The following is a 17,344-nucleotide window of genomic DNA, read 5'->3' as shown; positions in this document are numbered from 1 at the left end:
AGGCCCCCTCCTCTTGGCAGAAAGCAGAACAAAACCATGGTTTCAATTAAGGGTGGGAGGGAAAATCGTTCACAGGACCCCAACAGGGTAGTGAAACCCATGCTGTTAAAAAATGCTCGAGGCCAAATGAAAGCCCAAATGCCACCTGCTCCTCAGATCTTTGAGCTGGAGGGAAATGGTCGTGGTTGGAAAGCTAAAACATGGCCAAGTCTGTGGCATTTTCTATCACAGTTGCATACATGAGGGTGACAGGAGATCAAACACACACACACGCACACACACACCCACTTCCTGCTCCCCACCCCCTTTGCTGCTCTCCATCCAGTGCTGTTCTTATGTGCAGGAAGCAGAGCACATTTTACGAGACTCTTGCCCTCTGAAGTGCCTGTAAATGTCATTTTAACTGCCTGCATATACCATAAAAACAAAGCTGGCAGATATATGCATGAGGGCTTGCAGCCCATGAGAGACATGTGCCAAGCACTTCAGACGAACTGCGAGCCCTCCCACGGAGCATAGTTAGCATCAATTATTTCCCTTTCAAGTCAAATGTCTCAGCAGAGGAAGCAAGGACTGACTGGGCCAGGGGTAAGGTAAGGGCTGAGGCACACAGGCTACAAAGCTCCTACAATTGTGGTTGGGCCTGTTATGAGGATGGCACCTTTTGTTACCACTGACATCCCCTTTAGAGACTGCGTACGGGTCTCCATTAATTAGTTTTGACCAATTCTGGTGCACATGTTTTTAAAAAGCAGAGCACGGGAAGGGCCGTTCTGACACAGACCCACGATCGAGTCAGAAGGTCATCCTGTCTCTGAGCACAGCCAAAGAAAGATGTGCGAAGCCCTGTCCACCTGGTCACAGCCTGCTAGGTGTGTCGCTGCCCGTTCTGGCTCTGAAGAGCGCGGTTTGCCATCACAACCCCGTTTCCACATCTCTACCAAGCTGTGTTTGTACAAGTACATGCTGGGAAAACCCAGGCAGGCCTGCTCTAGTGCCTTAGCAGCAGGGAGTGAATCAAAGGGGCATGACACAGAGCAGCACCACAGCAGTGCATCTTGGGGACTCCTACCACACTGAAAACCAGGAGGAAGGAAGGTCAGTCTAACTGGTGATGCAGGCGTGAATGCAGGGAACCCATCTCCCCTGCACAGCCCCCACCCCAGGCTGAGCCCCTCAAGCCAGACCAGGGCTCCAGCAGTAGCTAAACACTGTCAGGCACCAGGTTAGCTACCAACCGATCGCTGATGGTCTGTAAAGACACCCAGGTCAGAGCCAACCCTGCCCTAGCAGCTTGGGGATGTGGTTCAAAGGGGCTGAGTGGGTGGCAGGGGTTGTAAATAATAACAGATCCATAATGCCACCCCTGCTGTCCGGTGCCCTCCCCAGCTGAGAGCCTGGGCAAAAACAGGCCTCAGCGCTAAAGCAGTCTGGAGCATGTGCTTAGCATGACATTAGTAACTCGCATCCAGACCCTGGGTTTTGGGAGGTGGCTGGACAGGCTGCCCCAGTAGGGATGGAGGCTGCTTCTTTGTGGGCAATAGAATTAGCACCTTCTTGTTTTGGTTAGCCCAAGCATTTCCTGACCTCAGCTGCGATACCCCCAAGCCCATGTGCATCTCTCCCTATGGCAGCCCTATCCTGTCCATGCTGGTACAACCCCACGCTGTCCCTTTCTTCACCTGCCAGCTGAAGCAAGCCCCTTCTCCAAAGAGCAAAGCATGGTCCATGCACCAGCACCAGCACCAGCCCCTTTTAGCTGCATCCCCTCAGCCAGCAGAGGACACACCTGGGGATCCCACCCTGTTTCCATCGCAGTGGCACAGAGCCCAGCTGTGAAACAGACTGGCCGCCATAAATCAAGGACCCTTCACAAGGTGGTCGTTCCATCCCCCTGTGCCTGGGCAGGTGTAATCCAGTCCTGGGAGATGCAGCCTTCAGACCAGTGACAGCGCCCAGGATGGATGGTGACAAGGAGGTGACATGCTTCTTCTCCTACCCTGGTCCCCAGTCCCACAATCACTCACCTTTGTCAAGCTTTTCACATTGAGGATGTGGACTTCCCGGTCTTTCCCCACAGTGCTGTTGCTCACGCATCCTTTGATAGTCCTGCTTGTTGTGTAAGACACTTGAACATCCGAATTTAGGCTGATTGGCTGTAGGGTGCAGGCACCAGTACTCACTGGATCTAGAGAGGAAGCAGCTCAAAGTCAGGCGCCTTGCTGCCATCCTGAAGGAGAATGGTGATAAGGGAAGCCCCAGGGGGCACGGAGTGCAGGGAGGACGGGAAGGCTGTGGGTACCAGCCAAGGGGCAGGAGGACCAAGGGGCTGGACAAGGGGAAGGTCTCGGGCACAGAGGTGAGAGAACTGCAGCTCATGAGAGATTCTCAGGCGACTATCTACTCAGTGCAGGGAAAAGGTGCTCAAAGGAGAGGGATGCAGGAAGGAGGTGCAGCAGCAGCCAGCAAGGTGCCTGAGCCCAGAGAGTGAGAAGCAGCCAAGGAAAGACATCGGCCTTGCACTGGAAGTTGCAGGGAGGAGTGGGGGGCAGGGGCAGCCCCCACTTCTAGCACAGCTGGCTCTGACAGAAACCACAGCCCTGACGTGCTTGTTCAAGACACTGTGAGTACAGGAAGGAAGGAAGCCAGGAAGGACAGATGGACCGGGCACGAGCATGGCCCTCGAATAGGTTTCCTCAGCGAGTGCAGCAGCAACCAAGCCCATGGCCAGTGCTTCTGCCCAGCTCCACCCTTTCTCTGTGGCTGTATGGTGCCTTTGCAGTCAGGGGTGCTCCGTCTGGGAAGTGTTTCATTGCTGTGCATGCGGTGGCAGATCGCTCTCTACTCCTGGTGCAGCCCCACTGGTTATCGCTGGGCTCTGGCCAGCCGAGCCCAGAGCCCAGCTCCAGGGAAGAGCAACAGCAAAACTGTTCAGATGCCGGCTCTGCATCGCAAGTCCAGAAATGCCAAGTACAGGCCGATCTCTGCATTGCACCTGGGCTGCTGTAATGTCTCAGTCATTGGTCACCCCTGGGAAATGAGCCCTGGTTTCCTTGGGCCAGATTGTCACTGCTGGGCTGAAAGAGTAGCTCCTTGAATGGGCACCTACGTGTAGCGCAACCTTACTCCCTGCAAGTCGGCTTTTGGAGGAAGGGATGCAGCCTGCAGAGCCATGGGTCCCTGCAGGGTAACACAGGACGCTCCAAAGACCTGGTGAGCCACATGTGTCACCAAACCTGTTCCTGCATGTTATATTCTAGTGCCATGGTCAAATGTGAGGCCTGCTATGCAAAGCCTTGAGCACACACAAAGAGAGAGCCTTCCTGCCCCCAAAGGCTCCCTGCTCTCAGCAGACCAGGAGGGAGGGGAAGTGACTGCACCAAGGTCTCAGAGCAAAGCTAGGACTGGAGCACAACTGTCTGAGGCCATGCTGCCTTCCTAGTCACAGCCCATCCAGCACTTCACAAGGTGAAATACTGACGCCTGCTGAAACAGGCCCGCCACACAAGTCTGGCCTGAAGGACAAAGTCCTTCCACTGGGGGCTAGTGGTGTGCCAACGCACAGGGAAGAGCACAGATCACAACAGCGACGGGGAACGAACCTCAGGCTCCAGGGCGGGACCTGCCAATTGCCAGAGTGGTCAGCAACCCCAACTCCAAGTGCATACACAGAGGCATGCTCACGCACTCACACATACACATATACACACACATAGGCATATACACACATGCACAGGCACATGCACACATGTGCTACCCACACACCCACAGCGTAACACAGCAGGCCAAGGGCTCCGCGGATTTTTTTTAAACTTCCTCTTGAAGTATCACATATTGGCCACTACCTGAAGTAGGAGACCCAGCTCAATGAAGCTGTGATCTGGTATGGAAAATCCTGTGTCCCTTCTGCAATCAAGTTCCTGCCAAAAATCATGCTATACCTTTTATAAACAATTGAGCCCAAGAGGATGTTTGCTTCCACCCCCACCCCCGCCCCACACACACACACATGCACACGCACACCCGGGTCTGCAACACGGAAATCGGAAAGATCAAAAATTGTTGTTCAAATCATCCCGACACGGAGGCAGTATGGACTGAGGAGCCAGTAACAATGGGTGATTCAAACAAACCAAGCAGTATTTAATTGAAGTGGGAATGCGAGTGGGATCCTGGCTGGAAGCCTGAGCCTGACCTTGGTCACCTGCACAAGCAGGGCTACTGACTGCTATGGACCCAGCTGTGAGACGGGCCCATCAGAGTCCACGAGAAAGAACCGGCCACGCAGGGTGGGAAGCTACCAGATCCCAGCCTGCCGGGGTGCAGCAATGGTCAGCCCCAGTTTGACTGAAGCAGAAGCCAAGGCTAGAAGCCATGCTCTTAACCCAGGAGCTTGTTTCTGCTGCGATGACGTTGCAGTCGATGAACTAACCCTTCTCTTCTGGACCGTTTCTCTCAGTCCCCAGGTTCCTAACAAGACTGTGCGGTCCACAACACATGGAAGGAAAAAATAACAGCCAGCTCTTCCATTTCACCCAAACCCTGGAACGCTGATGTCTGGCTTGAAAGGGACCAGGGATGAGGGTAATATGGTCCCAGGATGAGACAAGTCACTTCACACAGGCCTCAGCAGCTACTGGTCTGGGCAAATGTTGAGTTCCAGATCCTAGCAGGACCAGCCCCCACAGCCAGCCCAGTGCCCCTAGCTCATGGCACCTTCTGACCGAATACTTGCTGTAGAGGAAGGGAAAATGCTGCCCAGGCTGGTCTGGACAGGACAGGGTAACCACAGACAGTTGCTATGTTCCCTTTCCCACATGCTCCTGGTACCTGCTGGGATTCACTGCAGCTCAGCGTAGAAACAGTACTTCCAACAGGGAATACCCCGTGTGCGAGAGGGTCTGGTGAAAGTCCCCTGCCCCTGGTGTGAATGTCAGAGGGAGGGTCTGTGCTGCAGGTCGAGACCCGCTTCCTGCAGGCAGGCCATGAAGAAGAGGCAAAGAAGGAAAAGGTGCTAATTAAATTGTACTGCCTTGTATGGTGGTGAGTGCCTGCGAGTGTTACTGCTTTCCCCACAGGGGATCAGCATCTTCTGGCTGTGTCTCATTGGCCCTGTACTGCTAAGCGCTAAGGAGTTTTGCCCACATCTGAAGTAGCACAGGTCTGGAGCACAAAGATCCACCAGCCCTGCTACTCCAGTGGTATCTGAGAGCCCGTGGCACTCGGGCAGCCCCAACCGAGAAGCTTCTGATGCCAGCAGACAATTGCCGAGAGCCTCCGACTGTGGCACCAGAGCATTTGCTCAGGGCAGAATGAGAGAAACCAGAGCCCACCCCAAGGGCAGCCCGGTGCCCAGAGGAAGGGAGAACAGCAAGTAGGTAGCAGAGGTGGAGGGCCCAGGCCTGGTCACTTGCAGGGCAGTGTTTTCTTTGGAGATAGCCAGGAATTGAAAGGATTTCCACGGCTGCTCTCTGGGGACTGAGACTCACCAGTGGCTCCAGACAAGTGCGTCCAAGCCGAGGAGTCTGGAGGCAGAGGGGCTGGGCCGGATGTGGGGCCTGGAGTGTCCAGACACCCTGACGTTGGAGGGGGATGACTGGACGATGTTATCTGCAGCTCCAGTGATTGACAGGAAATGGACGGCTAAGGGGAAGCGAGTGGAAAGTTACCCGTGCGAGGCAGCGGCACTGAATGAAGGGAGGCTGCAGGGCAAGGGCCAGGCAAGAGGAGGGGCTCCCTCCATGCTGTGGGTGCAGGAGCATGGGGCCAGCTGGGTCTCTCCCTGGGCTGGGGTCTGGGGGGTACTGGCTGCTCCAGGAGGCTCTGCCCTGGGCGGGGTGAAGGGCTCTTGGAAGAGCTGCTACCCTTTCCCAGCTCTCTCTTGGGCAGGTTCTCAGGTAACTGGTGCCCACTGTGGCTCCACTCTCTACTGGGGGAAATCAGTGGCTTGTACTACCTGCAAGTCATTGGGAGAGACTAAATGGGTCTCTTCAGTACAGATCAGAGGTGGCTGAGTGGGCCACAATAGAGGCTTCCAACGTACTGAACGGTGCTGCAAAAGTCAACAGGGGTCTATTGTTACGGTCTCTCCCAGTGCTAGAGCTACGGGACATAACGTGAAACAATTAGGCAGCAGGTTCACAACTAACGAGAGGCAGTTTGCTTTACACCCTGTGTAATTCACCTACCGCAAGATGCTGGTAGCCTTGATCACTTCAAAAGGAGACTGGACAAATTCACAGTGGAAAGGTCCACCAGGAGGTTACCGTACATGGGAGATAGGGGCGCAGCCTCTGAATCAGTCCGGATGCTGAAAGCTGCCGTGGAAGAGGAGCAAGGGGTGGAAAATTGTGGATGTGCCCTGTTTACCCTCCCCTACTTCAACACCTACTGCGAGACGCACACTGGGGTAGATGGACCTGTGGTCTGACCCCAAAGATGGCAATTGTTATGTTCTCATTATAACAGCCCCTTCTGGCCTTTGTGATTCCTGAATGGATCGCTCCTGCGATTGCTGGCAGGGTCCCAGACAGTGGCAGTGGAAACGGATTAGGGACTCGATCACTTCCTGCTGATCTTGGGCAAAGCTGTAAGTAGCAGAGGCCCAGAGTGGCTTGTCTGCAGCCTTTGGCCATTTGCCCTGCATCACTTTACAACCTGCTCTCCCCAGGAAGGTTTCCTTCAGGACCTTTCAGGTTCAAACCATACACGCCTGTGTGCCAACACACGTACTTAAAATAAAGTTTAAGTGCTGAAGATGTCTCTGATAGCCCCTGCCAGGCGCAATGCATGTGTGTCAGGAAACTCTCTTCTGGCACGTCTGCTCCAAGGACCCCTCCGTGTCAAAGCCCTAGTTCCTGCTCCCAGCCCACAGAAGATGCAGCCGCAGCTGTGCTATGTGCCGAGTGACAGCTGAGAAGACGGATTTACTTTCAAGGGTGAACTCAGGCAAGGTGAAGGCAGCTTCCAGAGAAGCTTTGCGTTAGGGTCATGGCCCAGTCCACTACCCACCTATTGTCCTGCACTTCCTTGACACGCCAGCTAGACCAACCATGCAGTCGGCAGCATCAGGAGGAAGATAAACAGTGGCTTATCTGGGCTCCACAGGCAGCGTCAGTCTTCCCCTCCAGTCCTACCCCAAGCAGCCAGTCTAGGGAAATACCACTGGGACCAGACACTGGTCTCCCGCGGCCGCTCAGAACTCATAGACAGGCTTTATCTGTTTATGCTCCTGCGGCCCCGATCCCATCTCATGCACAGAGCGCTCTGGACTCGCAGACAAAAGTGGGAGATTAGATCTGTGCCCCGTTGGGAGCTGCCTGGAGCGCTGCTCCTGTCTGAGCGAGCCTGCTGACCTGTCTGGCCTGGGCCCCAGCTTGGCTGTGCTGGCTGGGAGGAGCTAGCCCCACAAGACGCATTCAAAGCGGAGATCCCCAGCTGGAGAGAGCACGCAGCTACCCAGGCAGAGACACGGGCAGAGGAATTTGCCATTCTCCCACAGCAGCTCTGCTGTGCGTGTCCAGGGGGAGAACAAGATGCAGTTTCAACCTGCTCTGTTGAAGCTCCCCCGTCCACACCCCATCAGGCGCCTCCTGCTATTTCACGCCATATCCCCTCACCAGTTCCCTCGCACGGCTCTGCACTCCCCAGCTGCACGTCACTCAGCTTCTCGTGGCCGGCACCTTGGTACCGTCGAGCCACCGGTGCACCTGCCCCACACTGCAGACACCTGCCTCCCCCCACAGCACTGACTTCCTTACCCGTGCCATACACCAAACCCCACCTGCAGTCAGCCCTGTCACAGATGGACTGGTACATGCCCCCCTTCCTTGCCAAATACCCCTGCCTCACATAACCCACCCAGGCCCTCACACCAGGGCGCCCTGATGTCATCTTTGCCTCTGCCCCCAACCCTTCACGGTGCTGCCTTCGTGGCACGCTTGCACTAGCCCCTGCGTGTGCTCTTCTTCCTAGGGCTGGGGCGCCTGCCTCAGCAGCCTTGCCTGAGGGCCGTGGGTCAGAGCACGCTCCACTGCGGGGCTGCCCCTCATCACATGTGACCTGGTGTGCGTCAGCCCTCAGCACACTGGCAAGAAGCTGGCGTGCCTAGGAGATAAGCGCACACCTGGAAGCGCTGCGAGGATGGGTACCGCTGCTCGGCTTTTCAGCTCCTTTCTGCTTTACAGTGCTAATAAAGACTCCTTGGGGCATAGGCAACATGTAGGGGAGGGGTATGGGGGGCACATGCCCTCCCCCCAAGATTGGCTCTTGCCAGCCAGGTAGTGGGGGACGACAGCCTTTGCCCCCTGGGAATGTGGGGATGCCGACAGAAGCACCAGCAGCACTTCTGGGGCAATGATCGGCCACTGGGGGACCTCCCCCAGGTTGGTGAGCGGCCATTGGTGCCCCCCCCCAGGATTGGGGGGCACCAGTCACCCATGCCATGGAGATATGTGCATAGGCTGCTTGTTGCACCCATTTCCAGGAGAAACCACTCTCCTCCGCTGCTGCCTTTCCTCCCTGGGGGAACTGGGGAGTGGGATGGGTGGCAGGAGAGGCTGAAGTGGAGCTGAGAAGGGAGAACTTGCTTCCTCTCTGGTTGGCTCTGATTGAGCAGGTGCCTGCGTTCCCAGGGACTGGGCGAGGGCCTCCCCTGGCACAGCTACACCCCGGATCCCTGCATAAACACTGCTCAGACCCTGCTGCTCCGGCTGGGGGAAGGCAGGCTGGCTCCAGCATTATGTAATGATCAGATAACGCCACCCAGCTGGGCCCAGCCTGCCCCATGGGGCCGCAGGGTCGATCAGATAAGAGCTGGTTTATTTTTGTACTAGCTAAAAAAAAAGAAGAAATCTCTCTTTTTTCCAGCTCCTTCCCTCCCCTTCCCTCCCCTGTGCCTGCATTGACGGGAGCAGGAGCTGGGACAGCCTGTCGCGTCGCCTCGGCTCCCGGGCGTGTGGACCAGGCATGTTGGGGGGGTGGGGGGCAGGGAGGGGGCAATTCCTGTTTTTCGGAAGACAGATCAAGGAGACGCTGAGCAAACAGAGCGGACAAAACAATGGTGCAGACACTGGGAGCAGCCTGGGGAGATGGAGGAGACCAGACTGTGGGGGGGGCCGAGGTCACTCTTATGGACTCACAGGCCAGAGGGAAATGGCTGGATTAGGACCTTGGAGCCTGCCTCAGGCAGTAGTTCCAAGCCGTAACTAACCATCACGACCACATGAATGATTGTGCACTGGCACTCGTGCAGTGAGCTGGCAGGTCGGAGGTGCCAGTGGGCAAGAGCCCAAGCATCACAAAAGCCAAGCCACCATTGGCACTACTGAACAGGCTCCGCAGAGTGACAGACCCGAGGGAAATTCGCCGTTCTCTCACACTAACAGTGCTGTGCGTGTCCAGGGGGAGAGCAGGGAAGAGCAGCCTGCGCCACCCCGTTTGATGGCGACACACACGACACATGGGGTCTGGGAGCATGCACTGAGACCCAGCGTGGGGCACCCCTTGCTGGATTGACTGGCCAGGTCTCAGGGTTGGCTTCTGTTTTGGGGCATGCGCACGCGTGTGCGTGTGCGTGCACGTATAACTTGACTCAGTTTCCTTAGTGAAACCGCTTGAGATTGGGTTTTTTTGTGCAAGGACCAGTACTTCCACTGGGCAGGTGGCAGCCAAGAGCTCCGAGGAGCAGATAGGCAGCTAGGGTAGGCAGTCCCATCCCCGACACTCCTGGGACCTGCAGTTCACGCAGGCCACTAGCAGACCAGGCCAGGAAATTATGCTGTTAAGTACCTGCCACCCCCAAGAGCTGCAAGGAGAGTGGGCCACGGCCACGTGGACCAGGTCAGCTCTGAGTCGCACCATACTCTTCCTTCTCTTCATGCTAGAAGTAGAGGGAGAGTGAAGGAAACAAACCCGCTTCGATTTGAGCTCTGCAAGTTGATTTCTGCTCCAGTCTCAGCTGGGAGGGGCCCCTGGCTTCCCAGGTCACTGGACATCCCGACAGGCTTTGGGTGTGGAAGGGACAGTGCAGATTTTGCCTGCACTGTCCCAGACCGTCAGCTCCTCTCTCCGTGCCCGAAAGGGGCTGGGTGTGGGCAGCGGGAGCTCTTTGTAGCTGGGCCAAACCTTTGTCCCACTGAAACAAATGGGGAGCTCAGGGCTCTCGGGGAGGGCGCTTTTCACAAAGCTCTCACTGCTTCTGATCTCCCAGGCCTTGAAAGATGTCTCCAAGTCACCTTCAGGGCACAGGCCTGGGAACAGAAACTGCTGACTTTACTGGACACCGAGAACTGTGGACATAACAGACCCAGGTTTCATTGCCTCCCTCCCCTTCTGCTAACTTCCCTTGCCCCTTCTGTCTGACTTCAGACTAACATGGCCAACTATTTCTTCTTGCTCCCCGGCTGACAGCTGCCTGCTTCCCTTTCAGGCAGTCAAATTCATTAACATACCTCAGAACAGTTTAACCTGACTTGCGCCTTCTTACCCAGACTCAGAGGGCCACTTGCAGCCTGGAAACTGGTCTCCTCTCTTCCCCAACTCCCCTCACAAAGCCAGCTTTTCCTGTCCCCGAGGACACATCAGTTTTCCCCAGCCCACTATTCCAGACACAGCTGAGTCAGCACACGCTGCCATGAGGCTTTCCTGGGGCACATCCCTTATTTCACTACACAGGCAGTATAAAATTGAAGTCACTACTAAGCACAGATACAGCCATAGCCTGGCGCCCAGGGACCTAGTCATATGATCAGACCCTTTCTGTTAGCTGGAAGACAAGGCCAGCAAATTGCCAGCAGCACCGAGCGTGATGCTAATTAGCGGCAGAAGGAAGACAAGGCCAGTGGGTGTGATGCACATATAGGATTGCTCAGGGTGGGGGTGGGATTTAGGAGGTCTTTATAAGTGGAATTGAAAGCAGCTGAGCTGATGCAGTCTCTTCTCACAGCAGATGGGACTAGATACCCTAATGGTACCTTAAATGCTCCAAAGCCACTGCCACTCTATTCCAGCACCCCAATAGAAGTCTTTACTATGAGCCCCCCCAAAAAACAAAACAAAACACAAAACATACCTACCTTAATTCTCCTTTTCTCCCTGCCTTTCATTGCTGCTTGTTTCCCTATGCTTTACAGTATGTGAGAAATCCTGGTATGGAAGAATTCAGAGGTCTTCAAAGAAAACTGCAAAGGGTTGCATGGCTCAGCCTAGACTCTGCTTTGTCCCAGCCCAGCTGCAGCCCCACGGGCTAGCCCCAGCTAATCAGAGCTGGCTGGGGATGCTCAGAGCACCCTGGGGAGTGCCCAAGCTGGTCTCCCTTAGATTCCCTCAGCACTTTCTGTGGGCAAAGGTGGTTTTTCACTCTGTCTGGAACTGATACATAGAGCTGGCAGCTGCCGCCCCCCCCAGGGGTGTCTGTATTTCAGTGAGCTTGGCGCAGTTTGCGCCTCCATAAAGTGCTTTGAGGTAGAAGCACAAGAAACTTGAGTTCCTCAGCACTGACATGCCGTTATTCGCTTCCTTCTCTTGTAACCAGACCTCCCTTTCCTAAATCTCCCCCCCCCTTGAGCAATCCTATATGTGCATTACACCCACCGGCCTTGTCTTCCCTCTGCCATTAATTAGCATCGTGTACTGTGCTGCTGCCAATTTACTGGCATTGTTCTCCAGCTAACAGAAATATATAAGTTGAACTGAAAGCAGCTGAGCTGATGCGGTCTCTTCTCACAGCAGATGGGACTAGATACCATAATGGTCCCTTCCTCCCTTGTATATATAATGTTGCGTCTTGGGCCTACGACACAAATTTATGTATATATAATTTTGTGTCTTAGGCCAAATTAGTCACGAATTTTTTCAACTGAGCAGAGCGCAGTTGTTCAAGTCCGTGTTGCGCTACCACTGGCAAGTATCCTACCGCTCAGACTAGTCAGCCTGGGACTTCAGATGCTCCCAAATCCAGGGTGGGCATCCTATGTGCAAACCCCAAGCCCAGAGGCCCTGGAGTTCAGATAGCCCCTAGTCTCGCTTGCCCCTAGCCAAAAGGCCATAGGCCATAGTGCTGGGCTCACTTTCCTGTGAGCTGCCTTCTGTCTCCAAGGCTTGAAATATGTACTCATCTCTGGGCCACGGTGATTCTCGCACCTAGGGACTGGTGTCTGGCCTTGCATAGTTGCCACTTCTGAACTGGTATGAACAAGGAGTCAGCAGATACTCCTACATCTGCATAACTTACCCCAAGTCCAGGATAGCATTACTGAGGGAAGAACGAGAAGTCAGCCTATACTGGTGTGACTTACATCTTCCATCCCAGGGTAGCCATTTGCTCAGTGCAAGCGGGCTATGGCCTGCTCCCTACCCCAGTGCAGTGAGGTACTGTAATGGTGTATACTGGGAACAGCTACCTTGTATGTCTCCTCTAGACCCCATAATCAATATGGGTGTACAAACCCAGTGACCATTACACAGGTGCAAGCAGGCTGCCTGTCCAGGCTCTCAGACAGCACCACGTGCTATGTACGCTTGACATACGGGGCCATGTACAGAGCCAATCCCGTATGTACGGGGCCAACCCCATGGTAACTCTGACCTAGTGGCCGCTGAGCCAGTACATGCAGCTGGACCAGTTCTTTAGCAGAGACTCCCTTCCAGTGACACAGGGGTTTCAAAGTGTGGCCTGGGCTGTGCCCTTGGCTATCAGCAGACAGTCAATGAGGGACGTGAACAGGACTGTCCTTAGGGATCCACCAGAGACACAGAGGAAACTTGGGGCTTTGAATGAAGACCTTGTGGGTGCAAGTCAGCGATGCTGTACCAGGGACAGATTTGTCCCAGTGCAACTCTCTAGCTGTGCCCCAATCCCACCTGAAGTATGTTAGCCCAGCACACATGAGGCTGCTAGGAGAGATCCCTGCCACGTGAGTGACTAGCGCAGCCCTCTCCCGACAGATCGCACGTGCTCTGGGAATGATCCTGCAGCCAGTGGTTGCTGTGGGATCCCCAGATCCAGCTAACTGCTTTCCTAGTCCTCCTTACTACAGGCTCACCAGCTTCCAGGATTCGGTCACAAGCCTCTCTGATATTTGACGGCATTTTTCTCACAGTCCCAGCTCCTGGAGTCATGTGCCTAGAGGAAACTCAGCTTTCCATTCAAGCACCAAGTCTGTAACCCTCTGAAACCTTGCCAACACAACCCCCAAGGCTCAGAAATCAAAAGGAAAATTAAAAACAAAGAGTTTACATTGATTCAATTGACTTGAAATCCCTGTTTTAAAATCTCTGGTGTCTGGGACCAGACTCCCGATCTGCGATCTCTTGGCATTGGCAATAACTCGCTACCCTGACTCCACTGCTTTCTCCTGGACCCTGCCGAGAGAGACTTCTGCATGTTTTCAGAGCTCTTCTTTGAGCTGAGTGAGCTGCAGAAATAATGCCCTTGAGGATGTCTCAGTGCCTGTCAGGCTCTTCCTTCCTTCCCACTGTCTGAGGCTCATGCATTTCGGAAACCACCCCCAGTAACTATGTTATCTCCACAGCCACTACCCCTCCTGGAAACCTGACCTTGGGTCTGAAGCTGCTTCTCCTGCCAAGCCCGCTGTGCTGACCTGTTCGACTCTACCCGAACAGCAGGATCTCAGAGCATTATAAACTGCAGAGTGGACTCAGATTGCTGCGACCACCATCCCAGCCTTCCACCACGTCCCGCTGCAGCGCTACCCCGGCGGGCTGGATATGGCCATGTAGGACAGTCCCTTGGCAAAAGCCATGGTTCATTCCCAGAGCAAGATTTTGGCTCCATCTCTCCTACTTAATTCTCATTCTTCCTGGGAACTGACACCCTCCCCTCGGGGAGATCCTGGCCTGCGCATTTCTTTCTGTGCACTCAAATGTTTGCTCCTTCCAAATTTTTGCTCGTATGTAGTTGCTGGAGACGAGTAAACTCTCCCCCCCTCCAGGCCCAATGTTGCTTCACTCTTTGGCCTGGATGTTTGCAGGATTTTTACAACGGTGAAGAAACACGGCTGGGCTGTTCTCCAAGCAGCTTATTTTTCCAGACTAGATGATCCCAGTGAGAGGATTTCTCTCCATTGAGGCTATTTGGCCAAATTCCCTGTTTCCTTACAGTCTCAGGTTTCAAAGCCTGCTAAGTTTGAGGGAGAGATTTCTTTGTTTCCCCTTCTCTCCCCCCCTGCTGCTCTGGGGCCTTAAAAGCAAAAGGGAGGGGGAAGGGGGACGGGGTGTAGGGGGGGACCTGCGGTCTGTACTTCTTTCCAACATATCCAGGCTTCCCCCACTCCTGGCAACACTTGAAGCTGTTTCCTCAGCAAAACCCCGGCTCACGGGATTCTGCCCGCAACAGCCGGGGCTCAGCTTCACTGAGTAATCAAAAAAAAAGCCGTTTTGCGCAAAGCCAGGCCCTTGGCTGGCGTGAGTCAGCCCCTGCCCATCGTGGGTCACCAGGTTCTGTGGTGGAGCAACACCGACAGCCCGGCTGCACAGCTCTCCGGGCGCCGGCAGTAACCCCAGGGCATCCCAGCCAGAGAGGAGTGACCTTGTGTCCAAATGAACCCTTAGCAGCTGCTCCCACTGGCTCTGCACTGTCTGCTCCCAGGGTATTTCCTAAGAGCTGTTTATCTGGAGGTTTCCTGGAACCCACCAACACCCCCCATTCAGCTCCCTCCAGCTTTCATAAGTCTGATCCAAAGTCCATTGAGAGTCTGTCCATCAACTTCCATGGATCCTGGATGAGACCCACTGAGCCAGATCCTGGGAGCTGCAGCGTGGCCGTGGTCCCCGCTGAAGCCCCTTGCACTTTACAGGAGGGGCGCAGCCCTTTTGCAGGAGCAGCTCTGATGACAAAAAGCCACTGGCCTTGCACTGCAGCTCTGCACGCTGCCCCCAGCCCTGAGGACCTCACAACAAATCATTACATGACACCAACCTCCCAGCCCCAGGCGGCCCAGGATGCTCCTCGACCCAGCCCTGGGAGTGCAGCCGGGGGCACGGCGCGGCCGGCTGGGGCCTAGCGAACCTCGCCGGCAGAGAGTGGAGCTGGGGCCGTGACACTCTTCCACCGCTCTTGTTTCTAGAGAAGCTGGATGGAGCCGGGGACCAGCAGCCCAGCATCAAGCTTATTTCGCCCCACTGGCTTCCCCATGGAGAAGGCGAGGAGACCAGACTGGGGGATTCCCACCAGGGGCAGATGCCCCAGCCTTTCTGGGACAGAGCAGGACTCTGGGAAGCAGGAACGCCTGGCTTGACTTGAATTCATGAGGACTTGCGAAAATGGAGCTCAGGAGAGCGGTGAGGAGGCCGGCGAGAAGGAAGAGGCAGAAACAAGGCAGAAAGAGACAAAATGAACCCAGCCCCCCTCCGTGCTGAGCTCGGGAACGACCGGGGAAGGAAGAGCAACTCACTTGTGTGGGCGCGCGAGCAACAGAGCAGCAGCGCGGCGAGGCCCAGGAGAGTCTGCATGGCGTGGGAACGCTGCGTCCCGCTCCGGCGCCGCGGCCTGGCTCGTCTTAGCCCGTGTCCAGAGGCAGCGGCCTGGCCCCAGAGAGCCTCGACGGGCTGCACGGCCGCACGGTGGGACTGCGGGCAGGCAGGCGGAGGAAGGGGGATCTGCTCCACTCCAGCCTTGGGGCAGTTCCCGAGCCGGCGGCGGCAGAGAAGGAAGCAGGGACCCCCGGCAGACCTGGAGGCTGCGGCTGGTCGCGTCCCGGCTCCTCCGCCGAGGGGATGTGCTGGAGAGGAACTCGCAGCGCCTGAATGCGCGGCACTGACTCAACCCAGCACTGATGACCCAGAGCGGCAGGAAATCAACTCCCTTTAGAGGAGGGTCTGCCAAGCGCTTGCTTGCCAAAAAGAGGGAGGAAATGCCGCTTGTAGAGGCTCCGAGCCTCTGCTGGAGGTCACACACTGACAGCAATGGGTGGGGGCTGTGTCCTGAGACCGAAGGAGAGCCGGCCAGGATGCCGGGTGCTCACACTCCTCCCTCCCCGCCTCTGGAGGGGGCTCCTAGACCGTGGGTGGCTCCTGGAGGCAGCTCTGTTCCCCCCCATGGGCCTGCATTTGATTTTCTGCAGCCCAGTGGGCCACATACCACCCCTGGCATCACTCTATCCTCAAGAACATCTGCAGGGGCCCCAGGGTGGGGGACCGTGCACAGAGCTGGGGCTGGGGCACGCACCGCAGGGACTGCAGGAAGTATGTGGACACTGCCTCCTCCTTACCCTGACTCCTTCCCTCAGGAAGGAACATGCCTTAGTGGTTGGTGCACAGCACTGGGAGTCCATTGCTGGCATCTCGGGGACCTTTGGCCAGTCATTGCACCCCTCTGTGCCTCCATTTCCCTCTCTGTAAAATGGGCAGAACTGTCTCCTTTCAGGGAATCTGGAGGGAGGAAGGATACAAGACTTACAGTCAGTAGCCAGTCTTCAGTGCTGTGGATGGCAGGCGACAGAGGGGGGTGAAGTGTCACTCACAGCACCACGGAGGGAAACCAGGTGGGAACTGCGTGTCTGGGAGGCCAAGCAGAGACATAAGACCTGAGCAACACAGGTTTCATACTGCCAAAGGATAAGAAGTACATAGATGAAAGAAACGGTAGCTGTCAAGGCATGTAAATGAGGAGATGCTATGCTAGTTTGGACATGTGTTATGTAAAGTGAGGTAAACTGTTATGTTTTTAATGTGGAGAGGGGAGGATTTTGATTTTAATGAAAAAAACCCAACGAAGAGGTCTCATAGAGCTGACAACACACAATCTGAAGCACCGCAGCCGCTTGACAGCCCCAGTCAGCCCAGAGAGATCTTGGGGACTATGGTGCTGCGGATACAAAGCGGGGACAGCACCACACGGGCCGGTTTTGCAGGCCCCCTATGCTGCCACGAGGAACATGCACAGACTTCCAGCGTACTCCACCCTGGACTTGCCTGGCAGCACCGCAGGTCAGAGGTAGTGGGAGGTGGTTGTTAATCCAGGCACTGTGCAGAAGTCCAAGGGCTGGTTCACACCAAAGTTACATCTGGAGCAAGGACGTGGACAGGCTCTTAGCTGTGAGCTGCGACTGGACACGACAGGGGCCCCAACGTGGTTCAGGAGGGTCCCCCCTATCCTCACGTGTGGAGCCAGTTTGTAGCCAGGTTAGGAGACAAATGTCTCACAGGGGCCTCATTCTCCGGTTACTTACTATGCAGGGACAGGGCAAAGACCTGCTGTTGACAGAACAACAGGGCTCCATGGTAATCCCGGGTAAGCTCTTTGAAAAATTATCCTGGCACACATCCAGGAGGGCCTTGCGGGGGAATGCATGCTCAGGGGCAACCAACATGGGTTCATCAGTGG

The 17,344-nt window shown here is 55.5% G+C and overlaps 1 protein-coding gene across 1 annotated transcript in view; it reads right to left on the bottom strand.

Moving 5' to 3' along the window:
- The window catches only part of ENG (endoglin), a 36,724-nt gene extending 20,867 nt beyond the window's left edge, over positions 1-15,857 (bottom strand). Inside the window, exons 1-2 of the mRNA XM_019540672.1 lie at positions 15,414-15,857; positions 2,028-2,188 (exon numbers count right to left, since the gene is read on the bottom strand). Coding sequence (XP_019396217.1) covers positions 2,028-2,188; positions 15,414-15,471 — 219 coding nt within the window. The 5' untranslated portion in view covers positions 15,472-15,857. The remainder of the gene's footprint in view (positions 1-2,027; positions 2,189-15,413) is intronic.
- Positions 15,858-17,344: the final 1,487 nt, after the last annotated feature.

Source organism: Crocodylus porosus, unplaced genomic scaffold, assembly GCF_001723895.1.
Source record: "Crocodylus porosus isolate Cpor-Errol unplaced genomic scaffold, CroPor_comp1, whole genome shotgun sequence".
Lineage (NCBI taxonomy): Eukaryota > Metazoa > Chordata > Crocodylia > Crocodylidae > Crocodylus > Crocodylus porosus.
The sequence above is the reverse complement of the archived record's forward strand: the minus strand, read 5'-3'. Positions and strand labels throughout refer to the sequence as shown.